This window comes from Centroberyx gerrardi, chromosome 4, assembly GCF_048128805.1.
Source record: "Centroberyx gerrardi isolate f3 chromosome 4, fCenGer3.hap1.cur.20231027, whole genome shotgun sequence".
Taxonomy (NCBI): domain Eukaryota; kingdom Metazoa; phylum Chordata; class Actinopteri; order Beryciformes; family Berycidae; genus Centroberyx; species Centroberyx gerrardi.
Window position 1 is genome coordinate 928,863 of NC_136000.1, and position 14,502 is coordinate 943,364.

Here is a 14,502-nt window from a genome sequence, read left to right on the forward strand (position 1 = left end):
ATCAACAAGTGCTGTTTTTTCATTATTTTGCACTGGCCCGCACACCCTAAAAAATATTAAAATGGAAAGTAACTTGTACTTTGAGTAATTTATTAACCAGGTACTTTTTTTACTTTTATTTCAGTAGGTTTCTCAAATGGTAATTTTCACTTTTACTTGAGTTATTTTTTATGGGAGTAATTGTACTTTTACTTGAGTATAGATTTTCAGTACTCTACCCACCACTGGTTATTACAACATTATTATTATTTTAATGTAAAAGTCTCTGAGTTTGTCTCCCTGTGGACTGTAGAGGGAATAAGAGTCAGAATGAACTGAACAGTTTATCACTGATTCATCTGTGGAAACAAAGTCCTGATTGGCTGTTTAATACACACTGTTTTTAATTAGACATGTTTAAAGAAAACAAATAAGGTGACTCTAACTTACCAGGAGTAGTGCTGGCTGGGTTCCTTATACAGTGTGTGTGTGTGTGTGTGTGTGTGTGTGTGTGTGTGTCTCCAGTGTTTCTGTTTCACCTCTCAGACTGACTGAAGTCCAGAAGATGAGTGTTCGTGTGGAGGAAGAGGAGGGCAGAGCAGAGTCTCCAGCACCCAGCTGTCTGTCTGTGAAGACTGACCGGTCCAAAGACAGACCTCCAGAGTTCAGTAATGAACCTGAACCTTCAGACACAAAGTAAGAGGACTGTTATACTGGAAGCCTTCCTGATGGAATATGATTAAATGTATGTATAATTAAATGTATTCATGAACCAAAGCTCGTAGTGAGGATATCAAGGAAAGACACTGGTAAGAGAAAAATAACTGCTCTGCATTATGTTAGCCAGAAACAAACTATGATTTTATTAACATAGAGTAGGATAAGATAAGATAAGATAAGATGAAATTTAAATGATCTCTGTGATAAAATTGGGATGTTGCAGCAGCAAATAATATCAGGATACAGCAAAAAAAGAAAGAAAGAAATATAAATAAGAATAGAGCAACTGGGGGATTAAACATAATGTAACAGACAATCACAAACACAAGCAGCATTTAATTTGTGATAAGCTGCGACTTATTTGTCTCTATGAAACCAAATATAAAAGCCTAATACAGCTTATCGGTTACTTAAAACAATGCATCCTGCTCTCATCACATCATTGTTAGCACTTAAGTTTTTTTCATATAGCGTGAGGATACATATATCAGTCAAACAGGAAAGAGGGAGAGTCTACAGGGAGTCTACAGAGGGCAGAAAGTGTCTAGACATGCAGATATAAAAACTCTTCACCTTATCAAATATATTCAGTTCACAGCTGTAGATCACATGTACAGAACATAAAGATTAGGATAAGAACAGAAGAAGCTGTTCTCCTTATCAAAAACTTCAGATGGAGGAACCAGATGGACAGAAAAAGTGAAAATGTGCAACATCACATGCATTGTTGTCTGTCTTTACTAGAACTAATGATATGATGATATGAATAAAACATTTCTGTTTCCAGAGGTCAGTACCACAGGCAGAGAGCAGAGTCTCCAGCACCCAGCTGTCTGTCTGTGAAGACTGACTGGTCCAAAGAGAGACCTCCAGAGTTCAGTAATGAACCTGGACCTTCAGACACAAAGTAAGAGGACTGTTATACTGGAAGCCTTCCTGATGGAATATTATTAAATGTATGTATAATTAAATGTATTCATGAACCAAAGCTCATAGTGAGGATATCAAGGAAAGACACTGGTAAGAGAAAAATAACTGCTCTGCATTATGTTAGCCAGAAACAAACTATGATTTTATTAACGTAGAGTAGAATAAGATAAGATAAGATAAGATAAGATAAGATAAGATGAAATTTAAATGATCTCCGTGGGAAAATTGGGATGTTGCAGCAGCAAATAATATCAGGATACAGCAAAAAAAAGAAAGAAATATAACTAAGAATAGAAGAAATGGGGGGATTAAACATAATGCAACTGACAATCACAAGCAGTATTATCAAACAGTCGAGGTGCTGCTTGTCTCGGACCGGATACTGTGCCTGTGGTGTTTGGTGAGGCTCGCGGCTGCAGTTTTCAGCTTGGTTGGTGGCTGCTTGTTTTGCACAGAGGCGGTTCTAGAGTCTGATGGGGCCCCAGGCTGAAAGTCCCATCGGGCTTCTGACCGACTTTCGTTCATTATGGTCTCCAGAACACCCATCTCAATTCCTGGAATGAATCTTTTAAATATTCCTTACTTTTTATTTCATTTTGAATATTCTCCCAATTAGTTACTGAAAAATGACCTTATTAGTGTGCTTGCCGTAGGCAGAGCACACTCTTACTATCTTGCATACTTATTATTCTTTTTAGTGTGCTTGCCGTAGGCAGGGCACACTCTTACTATCTTGCATACTTATTATTCTTTTTAGTGTGCTTTCCGTAGGCAGGGCACACTCTTACTATCTTGCATACTTATTATTATTTTTATTCTTATTCTTCTTCCGGACAAAAGTTTAGGATGCATCTCCTCCTACAGTTTTTACAGTACATAGACATATTAAACATCAAAATGCGCGGCTCATTGAGGAATCGTGTGCTATTACTTTTCTAAGAGATCCGTCGTAAGCTCTTTGAGATATTAATGATTCAATGGCATTTTTAGACGCAATACACACCCATTGTAAAAGGATGAGAACCTGAGAACCGTGTGGACTCAATCACAGGATCACAGAGCCAGAAATGTAAGTTTGGTTTTGTCCTTGTTTCTCCGCGGAGATCAGGAGGCTCCCACTCAGTAGCTGAAGCTAAGGTAGAATCAGATCAGTATGGATGTATTTGGACTTTTATTCTGTATATTAAAAGTCTAGTGCAGAGTTTTTAATGGCTGGCTTGATGCATTTGGGACAGACGGACCGCGCCGTGGAGATCGGGAGGTACGTCTGGTTTCTCCCACACAGCAGCTGAATCTAACTGAAGCTAACGTACACACACAGAGTATGGTGGTTTCTGCGCGTCGGCCGACGCTTAACGGAGCTTCTCACGAGCTCAGTTTTTAAACTAGAGCGGAGCTTTTTTATTAGCGGAAAATAGACATCCAGATGAATACGTAGGTACCAGCCATGTTATGTAACATAGCTCCAAAGTCGGTGAAGTTTTTGACAAAGGTAAATGGGCAAGACTATTTTCAAACGGGTCCCTTGACCTCTCACATCAAGATATCTGAATGGCTCATTAGAACCGCAAGAGTCTTAGCTTTACAGCCATATCTGACATATGTCAGCTACATAGGGTATATGAGCTCCAGGGTACTAAAGACACAGTGTTCTGCATGCAGTGAAAAGATGTTATTCTCGCCTTTTTTTCTTTCCCTATTTCTGCACACTGTGGTACCGAAACAGTCATGGAATTGTAGAAATTGGGTATGGCTGCAAAGCTGAGACTCTTGTGAATACAAAGAGCCCAATTGCATTCATGTGTGATTAAATATGGCCTCATAGTAACCATTTCAATGTGATGACAGCATTTTTTATAACTTGACCTTACTGTATAAAATGACATGAAATGAAATGGTCGAGCTCATTCGTGTCAGTGCTTCGACACAGCCAGCAGATGGCGACAGAGACCATGAGGAACCATGGGCTTTCTGTCAGCCTCGGCGCCGACTTTGTGATGCGTTTAGGATCCTTGGAAAGCTGTGAATCTGTAGTTTCGTTCGATACCAAACATGTTGCTGTGCAGTGATGAGAAAAGTTTCCCAGTGCCTTTGAACACAACTGGCTCTGTTTACTGAGTCTAGTCTGTCAAAATGCTAACAATTGCAATGCTGCACCGCTTAGCAAAGCTAGTGAACGCCAAGTCTAAGGGCAGGGGCATTGCAAGGGCGGCAAGCACACTTAAATTTTCTTTAGAAAATTTAGCCTTTTCTAGTTTATTTATATTATCCTATCAGCTCTTTTTCAGATTAATATTCCATTTGATTAAGATTTAATTAGTTTCAAGGGCTGGTTTCACAAACCTAGCTTAAACTATTTATTTACATTATTTATATTAGATTTTAACTGCAGATTAGGATAAGAACAGAAGCAGCTGTTCTCCTTATCAAAAACTCCAGATGGAGGAACCAGATGGACAGAAAAAGTGAAAATGTGCAACATCACATGCATTGTTGTCTGTCATTACTAGAACTAATGATATGAATAAAACATTTCTGTTTCCAGAGGTCAGTACCAAAGGTATGAGGGGTGGAAGCAACAAAAATAATAAATTACACACTGAATCATTTAAAAAGCTATCAAATTAAAATGGTGGGTTGAATCAAATAAAATGCAATTAAATATTGAAGTGTTAAAACACTACCAAATTAAATGATTGCACAGTGATGAAATTAAATTATTTACAAATCAGTTTGTCTTTGCATTTGATCGCCTTGACATTTATTTATTCACAAGCCATTTCAACAATTCAATTTAATGCATTTCCAATCGCCACCGCTTCTTTTAATACATTGCTGCTTTCACCACCACATTTAATTTGATGCTGCTTTTAACGCCACTTTCATTCAATAGCACTTCTACCATGTGTCAATCAAATTGTCTCGTCCCGCCCACCAGTGTAGCGTAAACACTATGATCTATGCACTCAACGATCGACTGCACTTGACAGGTTTAGGTTTGTGTCATCTAGTTAGCGACAAAGATGCTACATGCCTTACTGATACTTTCCATTAATCCCATGCTCTCTGCTAGCAACAAAAGATAGTTAAAACCTTTTTTAGTTGTTTTAGTTATAAACTTTTCTAATCAGTCATAATGAATTATCTTCCTCACCACAGAGAGAGGAAGAGGAGTCATGGTGTTGTGAAGGAGCAGCTGTCCTGCTGTGCATTGTGTCAGGAGGTCCTGAGGGATCCAGTCTCTACCAGCTGTGGACACTGGTTCTGCAGACAGTGCATCACCTCATACTGGGACCAGTCTGGTTCATTAGGAGACTCCGCCTGTCCCCAGTGTGGAAAAAGAACCAGAACAAGACCTGGACTGCAGACACCCAGTCAAACCAGCATCGCACAAAGTAAGACTGGGGGTCTGTCTGCTGTTGTCACCATTTCTAAAACCAGGAAACAATAGCATATTTGTTAAACACTTGCTTATACATCTGCTTCTTCTCTTCCAGCAGACGGCGGTCCGCAGGAGGTTTTAGACGAGCATAAGATCAGTCTGAGGACGAGATGTGAATTTGTGACAGAAGGAACTGCTGAAGCAGGAACTGGAACCCCCCTCAACAGGATCTACACTGAGCTCTACATCACAGAGGGACAGAGTGAAGAGGTTAATACCCAACATGAGGTGTGGCAGCTGGAGACAGCATCCAAGATGAAGACCCTCCATGACACTCCAATCAAGTGCCACGACATCTTTAAACCCTTACCTGGCCAAGAGACACACATCAGAGTAGTTCTGACAAACGGCGTTGCTGGCATTGGAAAAACCTTCTCAGTGCAGAAGTTCACTCTGGACTGGGCAGAGGGCTTGGAAAATCAAGATGTCAGTCTTGTGATTCTGCTTTCGTTCCGGGAGCTGAACTTGATCAAAGATGAGCAGTACAGTCTTGTCATGCTGCTCCATGTTTTCCATCCAACATTACAGACGGTCACAGCAGAGAAGCTCTCTGTCTGTAAAGTTGTGTTCATCTTTGACGGCCTGGATGAAAGCAGACTTTTATTGGATTTCCAGAACAATGAGGTTGTGTCTGATGTCACACAGACATCATCAGTAGACGTGCTGTTGACAAACCTCATCGAGGGGAATCTGCTTCCCTCGGCTCTCCTCTGGATAACTTCCAGACCTGCAGCAGCCAATCAGATCCCTCCTACATGTGTTGACAGGGTAACAGAAGTACGAGGGTTCACTGACCCCCAGAAGGAGGAGTACTTCAGGAGGAGATCCAGTGATGAGGAGCAGGCCAGCAGAATCATCTCACACATCAAGGCATCCAGGAGCCTCCACATCATGTGCCACATCCCGGTCTTCTGTTGGATCACTGCTACAGTTCTGGAGCACATGTTGACTACAGACCAGAGAGGAGAGCTGCCCAAGACCCTGACTGAGATGTACTCACACTTCCTGCTGGTTCAGACAGAGAGGAAGAAGCAGAAGTATGACGAGAGACATGAGATGAGTCAACAGGAGCTGATGGAGACTGATAGGGAAGTTCTTCTGAAGCTGGGGAGGCTGGCGTTTGAACATCTGAAGAAAGGCAACCTCATGTTCTACCAAGAAGACCTGGAGGAGTGTGGTCTTGATGTCAGAGAGGCCTTGGTGTTCTCAGGAGTGTGCACAGAGATCTTCAAAAGAGAGTGTGTGCTCTTCCAGAGAACGGTCTACTGCTTTGTTCATCTGAGCATTCAGGAGTTTCTCGCTGCAGTCTACATGTTCCACTGCTACACAAACAGGGATGAGAAGGTACTGGAGACATTCCTGGGAAAAGGCTGGGGTGGATATGGCAGCAGGGTCCCATCCCTGTATGTCTTCCTGAGGAATGTCATGGAAAAAGCCCTCAAGAGTAAAAATGGCCACCTGGACCTCTTTGTCCGCTTCCTTCATGGCCTCTCACTGGAGTCCAACCAGAGTCTCTTAGGAGGCCTGCTGGGTCGGACAGAGAGCAGACCAGAAAGAATCCAGACAGCCATCAGCAACCTGAAGAAGATGAACAACTACGATACCTCTCCTGACAGAAGCATCAACATCTTCCACTGTTTGATGGAGATGAACGACCAGTCAGTACATCAGGAGATCCAACAGTTCCTGAAGTCAGAGAACAGATCAGAGAAGAAACTCTCTGTGATCCACTGCTCAGCTCTGGCCTACATGCTGCAGATGTCAGAGGAGGTTCTGGATGTGTTGGACCTGAAGGAGTACAAGACATCAGAGGAGGGACGACTGAGACTGATCCCAGCTGTGAGGAACTGCAGGAAGGCTCGGTTAGTCTTGGTGTCCTGTTTCACGTATGTGGCTTAAACAATCCAGGATAATTGGACGCGTGCCGTATCGAATTATCTAATCAGTTGAGCTCAGGCTTTGACCGTTTCACGAACGTGGATTAGGATTTTATTAGTCAATCCTGCATCCCTAATATTTGGACTCTTGTGCTTTCTGATAATGTCACCATACTGGAATATTAAAAGGTATATTATTTGTAATGACTTCCAAGGGCATCCGGCAATGGCAAGAAAGGCACCTGGCAACAGGCGAAAATCAAATATAAAAATATATTGCAAACAGATAGCCTCTTTACTGTAATTCTACACTTTCAACCAGGTAATGTCCAAGTAAGTGGACATTTTTTTTGCATCAGAATTGTCTCTATTACTCTGAATATTGTCTGAAGGTTATGAGACACTGTGCATTTATGCTGTGGATATAAAAAGCGAAGAAGCGAAGCCCAATACACAGCGTCTGTATGAACTCCACCACTGTTCAGGCTGTTAAGACTGTTAAGGCTGAGTTGGGATTGTGGAGTTTGTGATGTGCCGTCCTATAAATTGCTGCAGGTAATGTTCATACTATCCAGCTAACTTAAACTTAAACTTGAGTTTTTGCAGGTTTGGGCTTAAGGCTCTGTGCCGGGTAACACATCTGGCTAAACTGTGAACTCGCTTCGTGAAACGGAAAATCCTGGGTTTATGCCAAATTGTTAACTCAGTTAGCCACGTACGTGAACCAGGGCCCTGATCACACTCATTCTACTACTCACACTTTTACTACTCACACTGCACACTCTATTCCTACTACTCTCCTACTCAACACTCACTCTATCAGATTGTAATGTCTTTTCAGAGTTTTATTTCTAGGTATCTTCCAATTAAGGGGTGAAGGGGGGTTAATACAGCTCAGGAGCTTCAGGCTGTGGTTAAAATGTTTAAAATTAAATGTGGCTAAAAAGACTGTTGTTATTATTAATATTATTAATATCATGAATATTATTATTATTATTATTATTATTATTATTATTATTATTATTATTATTATTATTATTATTATCATCATTGGTATATTCATTCAGCATAAATAAGTTATTGGTATGCTTGTTCTCAGCTCTGTTTTGATAATAACTGATTTTACATTAAATCTGTAATCACAGACTCTCTGGCTGTAAACTCTCAGAGACTCACTGTGAAGTCCTGGCCTCAGCTCTGAAGTCCGACCCCTCCCATCTGAGACAGCTGGACCTGAGTCACAACGACCTGCGGGATTCAGCAGTGAAGCTGCTGTCTGCTGGACTGGAGAGTCCACACTGCAGACTGGAGACTCTGAGGTCAGACAGCATTTTTTCAGTTCTGTGTTCATATGGATGTTATATGAATATCGTGGTGACATTTAATTTAAAGAATGCAGGAGCTGGAGATGTGAAACTTCAGGCGAGGTGCAGACTGTCTGAAGAAGGTGTCAGATGAAAAGATGGAGAAATTGTACTCTCTATTACAAAGTGTCTGTTAAAAACTTAGGCTGTTCTTTCTCAGTCAAATTAGAGTCACATTAACACAAATTAACAATACAATACATTTTTCAGCTCAGTGATGATATGTAAAACCTTAACAGATCTGATTGGATTTTGACACATTGAATGGCTTCAAGCAGGTTTCCAGTCGAGGCAGAATGTATTTTTAGCAACATGCTTTAATCTCCATTTCCTCCAATTCTGAGATTGATCTCAGAAATATTTTTTTCATGTGGCCCTAATCCTCTTCTGTACTATTCAGATTGAGGTCCTGCAGGTTGTCAGAGAGCAGCTGTGCTTCTCTGATCTCAGCTCTGAAGTCCGACCCCTCCCACCTGAGAGAGCTGGACCTGAGTTACAACAAGCTGCAGGATTCAGCAGTGAAGCTGCTGTCTGCTGGACTGGAGAGTCCACACTGCAGACTGGAGACTCTGAGGTCAGACAGCATATATAATTATGAACTAACATTAATTTTATATGAATATTGTGGTGGAACTTAATTTGAGGAAGTCTGTATAGAGTTCCATCTGAAATCAGGCTTAGGTCTCAAATTGTCTTCATATTGTTTTCACACAATCCTTGTGTATTCAAATGAATAATGATGAACTTTGGTGATGACAGTCTCCATAGTTTTAAAGATACAGGGGTCCAAATCGGCTCCAAAATGGCCTCCATCTGGGAAAACTTTGATGTGAGTGAGTTGGAGGCAGTAAAGGAATTAAAGATCTGATTTTTATTGTGATAATTACACAGAACGTACAGAGCACATAATCACCAAGGTATTGATTGAACTATGGATAACCAATGTTTTAAAAATATTTTCTTTTGTGTATCTTCAGGGATAAAAAGTCACATGTGGGCATATTAGTACACTGTTGTATCTTTCACAATTTAAGCATGATGGTATGTAGTTAATGTATACAACGTTTTATCATCCTTATGAAGTTCCTTCATGGTAAAAAATAATTGTTCTATCATAATTTATATAATCCAGTTATAGTGGGGGGGCTGCGAGCCGAGCTGTTTGCTCAGCTTGTTTCTCTGATAACTTAAGATCCAGACGTCCGATGACTAAAATCCTTCATCCGGTTAAAAGATATAGTTAAAAACGACCAAGATCTAAAAAGTGACGGTGACGTGACTTGAAACAGTAAGAAAGTAGTCGGTTGGAAATGTTTTAATGTCCGGCCATCCGGCCGACAGCCGGCGCTTATGGAAAACTCTGAAAGGGGATATGACGCCATTGACAGGCGACCAAATGAAACGCACCGTTACCTTGAATAAAATTACGGATTTCTCTGGGTTTGAACATTGTTGGAAACATTTGGGATTACACAACTCAAAAAAATATATAACATAGGTCTAGTCGTTTTTAGATATTTTAATGCGGAAATGTTACATATTGTACCTTTTAAAGTTCTGCATGGTGCAGTTTCTTTAATGGAATTGCTCAACTATTTGGATTTTTTCAGAATTATATTCTTCAGTCACTTCACATTCAGATGTCATTTTAAATTTCCTCTCAGCTGTATATCTCCTGTAGCCTGTATTACTGAGCCCAGGTGAGGCAGAGTTACCTGGATTATACGATTCACAGAAAGATATTCAGAGAATAGAGTTTATTTTCAGCCCGACAGCAGGGGCTCTATGGATGACACTGTCGGTCGGTCGCTCTGTTCATCACTTCTGGTCACGTGGTGAAAGTGTGCCGCAGGGAGTCAGACTGAAGACTCTCAATCAGGAGACTAGAGTTCGATTCCCGGCAGGAACGCTTCCACCAAGTTCAACGTCGCGGCTGTTAGACTCTTAGTCTTGTTTTCTTAAAATTGGTCTTGATGGGAGTCGACCGCCGAATTTGGGTCACTAGAACGTTTTATTATAGTGCATTATGTATTTCAGTTTTTGGTGTGTTATTTCAATAATGTGTTCACTGAATGACTGTTAAAGATGAACTCAGTTAAAACGAACAAACAAAACTGAACCAAAAATCTGTGAAAAAGTTGTGTGTGTTCCTTTGTCAGACCGGGTCTTTATATATTAAAGTCCTACCAGTTGTTTGACATCTTTGTGGAAAGTTTGGTCATGGGGCGAGGAAGAACTGATGAACTTTTCACACTGATTGGCCAAAGGGGGGCGTGGCAGTGGGCGTTGCTTCTCATTAAAACCACATAACTTCTGAACGGATTCACGTAACACCATCAGAGCAACAGAGCTCATTTCCTGTTTAGACATAAAACTTGGTCCAATGATAGAAGAGCAGCTCTAAACAGATATAGTGCTGATTGGTTGTTGTGATAATCGGCTAAAATGCTGAAAAGTGTTCATCTCTTAATATGAAACAAGTTGGTAATGTGGAACGGAAGAAATTATTAACTTTTGTTGAAAATCCCACATGTGGAACTGACATATATTGACAACTGCAGAGTGTTAGTGGAGGTGTGAGCTCTACTGAGTGCCATCTAGTTTCTAAAAGTCATTTCAATGCTGACTGAGAACAGTGACCCCTGCTGCCTAAAGGCAATATTTCATCAGAATATACATTAAAACAGAGCTTGTAACTGAGATGGTTATTTCATCATGGGTGAACAAATATGCACATATGTGATTTTCCACCAATGAAGATTTACCAGAAAACATGTTTTTAATGGGTTCAGTACATAAATAGCTTGATTTTTAGTAATCCATAGGTTCTTGGTGGCTACACCAGCAATCCAACTCAAATTCTGCTTTTTGCCACAATTTTTTCCAGAGAAACTGCCATCTGAAAATATGGTCCCAATAGAAATTGGCCGTTCTGGACCTTAACTAAACCTTTATTTATTTTAAACTACTTGGCATTCAAGGCCCAAACTCCAGATTTATTCATATGTGAGGTATAGGTTAAAGAATGTGTTCAAGGAAAATTAACCAATTCTGAGACATGAAGGTTTGACAGCCTGTCTGATTTCAGATGGAATGACTCTATAAGACCGATATTATGCTGATCCACACTGACAAAATGGTAAAGTCCATTGACTAGGACATAACAATGTTGAGCTACACATTTAAAACCTGAACTGATATAACTGGATTATGAAACCAGATTGTTGCAAGCATTCAGGAATATTTTATAGCTGCATGTTTTATTCTGTATTCAGATTGTGTTGCTGCAGCTTGTCAGAGAGCAGCTGTGCTTCTCTGGCCTCAGCTCTGAAGTCCAACTCCTCCCATCTGAGAGAGCTGGACCTGAGTAACAACAAGCTGCAGGATTCAGGAGTGAAGCTGCTGTCTGCTGGACTGGAGAGTCCACACTGTAGACTGGAGACTCTGAGGTCAGACAGCATATTTTACATAATTTTCAGTTCTGTGTTGATGTAAATGTTAAATCAATAATATGAATATTGTGATGACATTTAATTTGAAGACATCTGTCTGGTGACATACTGATCAACACTGACTAGCTTAATGGTGAAGCCCATTGATAAGGTAAGATAAGATAAGATAAGATAAGATAGCACTTTATTGATCTCCTTGGGGAAATTCAGGACTTTGGCATAGTGCATGTTGAGCTTTAAAACCTTTAAAACCTTAATATTATGAAGAAAAACCTCCACTCACTAATTCACTCTTCAGTCTCTACTTGTTTATTCAAGCAGCAACATGTTGTCATTAATATTAGTGAGTGCTGGTTTTTCTTTGTTATGTTTTTTTGAACCTGGCAGCCTGTTGGGTTCAGGTGTTTTGAGTTGAGCGCACCATTTTCACAAATTTTATATTTAAAACCTTGATTGGGTTATGAGACATTGGATGGTTTAAAGCAGGTTTTCTATCCAGGAATATTTTATTTTATAGCTACATGTTTTATTCTTTATTCAGATTGAGGTCCTGCAGCTTGTCAGAGAGCAGCTGTGCTTCTCTGGCCTCAGCTCTGAAGTCCAACTCCTCCCATCTGAGAAAGCTGGACCTGAGTAAAAACGAGCTGCAGGATTCAGGAGTGAAGCTGCTGTCTGCTGGACTGGAGAGTCCACACTGTAGACTGGAGACTCTGAGGTCAGACAGCATTTTTTCAGTTCTGTATTGATGTGAATATTATATGAATCCAGATTTATTCATATGGTTGGTTAAAGAATGTGTTCAAAGAAAATGGACCAATTCTGAGACATACAGAGGTTTGACAGTTTGTCTGATTTCAGATGGAGTGACTGAGGCCGATATTATGTTGATCCACACTAACAAAATGTCCATTGACTACGACATAACAATGTTGAGCTACATATTTAAAACCTGAACTGATATAATTGAATTATGAAACTGGATTGTTGCAAGCATTCAGGAATATTTGCTACATGTTTTACAATATTAGCTACATGTTTTATTCTTTATTCAGATTGTGTTCCTGCAGCTTGTCAGAGAGCAGCTGTGCTTCTCTGGCCTCAGCTCTGAAGTCCAACCCCTCCCATCTGAGAAAGCTGGACCTGAGTTACAACGAGCTGCAGGATTCAGGAGTGAAGCTGCTGTCTGATCTTCTGGAGAGTCCACACTGCAGACTGGAGACTCTGAGGTCAGTAGAGGGTTGGAGTCAGTCCATGTTGACAAGGTCCATTGGTCGGTCTGTTAGTGGCAGCATTGTGCTAAACACAGTTAGTTAGAAGTCTATCTGACCCTAGACAGAGACACACAGTGGCAGAATATCTGACCACTGTGACCAACAGCAAAGAAATCCCTAACGAGGTGCAGGCTCTGTGCTCACAAGCTGCCTGTAGAAACAGGTTAACACAGGCAGACCTGGCAACCCAGGGAGAGCAGGTTGTGCCTGTTCTGCTGTCAGGGAGAGACAGAGACAGAAAGTCACTTCCTGTTACACTGTGACAGATACAAAGACATGAGACAGACTTATTTTGAGAGGAGAGGTAGAATTTACCCAGAGTTCAACCTGCCTGATCCTCTCAAACTGCCCTGCTGTGTGGGGAGAAAAGTCAGTGTGCAGCATCAGCTGCTAAATTTGTAGATTGCTGTCACACTTTAAGGGAAGAGGGACACACAGCTGGATGAGAAATGTGAAGAATAATATATGAATGTGTGGAAAGTTCTGTTTTTAATTGGCTAATACCATATTTTGCGGGTTTATGTTTAACACAAACAATGATAGTCAGTAGACAGTGGAGGCACAGCAACACACACACACACACACACACACACACACACACACACACACACACACTAATACATGGGAGGGGATGGGATTCTTTTTCTGAAGTGTTGGTTAATTGATGATTCATTTCTTGTTACATGCTTTGGCAATATTGTTTGTTTGTGAACTGTCATGCCAATAAAGCACCTTGAATTAAATTGAATTGAATTGAATTGAATTGAATAGTATCAAACCAAAGATCCAGCATTTCCTGGTTAATCCCCAACCTTATCAATGGCTGCTCTTCTCAGTGAAGGTGTCGGCCAATCAGATCAGCCAGAAGCATGTGTTGAGTCGACCTGCAGATGACTGTTGTTGTTGTGTTCGTCCCTACAGGCTGAATTCAACCTGGATGCAGCTGACAGCCTGACAACATGTGAGCATTGACACAGCATGAACACACTATCTCTTGCTCTCTCACTCTTTTATACACACACACACACACACACACACACACACACACACAGCTTAATCTATGTTCTTATCTGTCTAAGTCTTCCTTCTATTCTTTCTACTGGATGTTCTGCATCACTGATTGAGAGGTGATGAAGTGAGTCTTAGTAAATGTTGATTTCTGATGTCAGTTGTGTGTCTTCTTCTCCCATCAGATGCCTGTCATCTCACTCTGGATCCAAACACAGCAAACAGAAACCTCGATCTGTCTGAGGGAACAGAAAGGTGACGGTGGTGAGAGAGGAGCAGTCAGATCCGGATCACCCAGAGAGGTTTAACCAGCAGCTTCAGGTTCTGTGTAGAGAGGGTCTGACTGGGCGATGTTACTGGGAGGAGGACAGGTTAATATAGCAGTGACTCACAGAGGAATCAGAAGGAGAGGATGGGGTCTAACAGCTACACTGCCAGACACAATGGGAAGTCCACCAT

The 14,502-nt window shown here is 40.9% G+C and overlaps 1 protein-coding gene across 1 annotated transcript; it reads left to right on the plus strand.

Moving 5' to 3' along the window:
* The first annotated feature begins 479 nt into the window (after positions 1-479).
* On the plus strand, positions 480-14,419 carry LOC139922748 (protein NLRC3-like). Its single transcript, XM_078282867.1, has 11 exons — positions 480-675; positions 1,487-1,606; positions 4,789-5,024; positions 5,127-6,933; positions 8,094-8,267; positions 8,713-8,886; positions 11,588-11,761; positions 12,306-12,479; positions 12,817-12,990; positions 13,957-13,996; positions 14,229-14,419. The coding sequence occupies exons 1-10, from the start codon at positions 545-547 to the stop codon at positions 13,988-13,990; spliced, it is 3,198 nt and encodes a 1,065-aa protein (XP_078138993.1). The 5' UTR covers positions 480-544; the 3' UTR covers positions 13,991-13,996; positions 14,229-14,419.
* The last annotated feature ends 83 nt before the right edge of the window (positions 14,420-14,502 follow it).

Coding starts and splice junctions, on each gene's coding strand:
- LOC139922748 (XM_078282867.1), top strand. CDS start 545: ATGAGTGTTCGTGTGGAGGAAGAGGAGGGCAGAGCAGAGTCTCCAGCA. Junction 5,025..5,126: donor TCAAACCAGCATCGCACAAA/GTAAGACTGGGG, acceptor CTTCTCTTCCAG/CAGACGGCGGTCCGCAGGAG. Junction 11,762..12,305: donor TGTAGACTGGAGACTCTGAG/GTCAGACAGCAT, acceptor TTCTTTATTCAG/ATTGAGGTCCTGCAGCTTGT.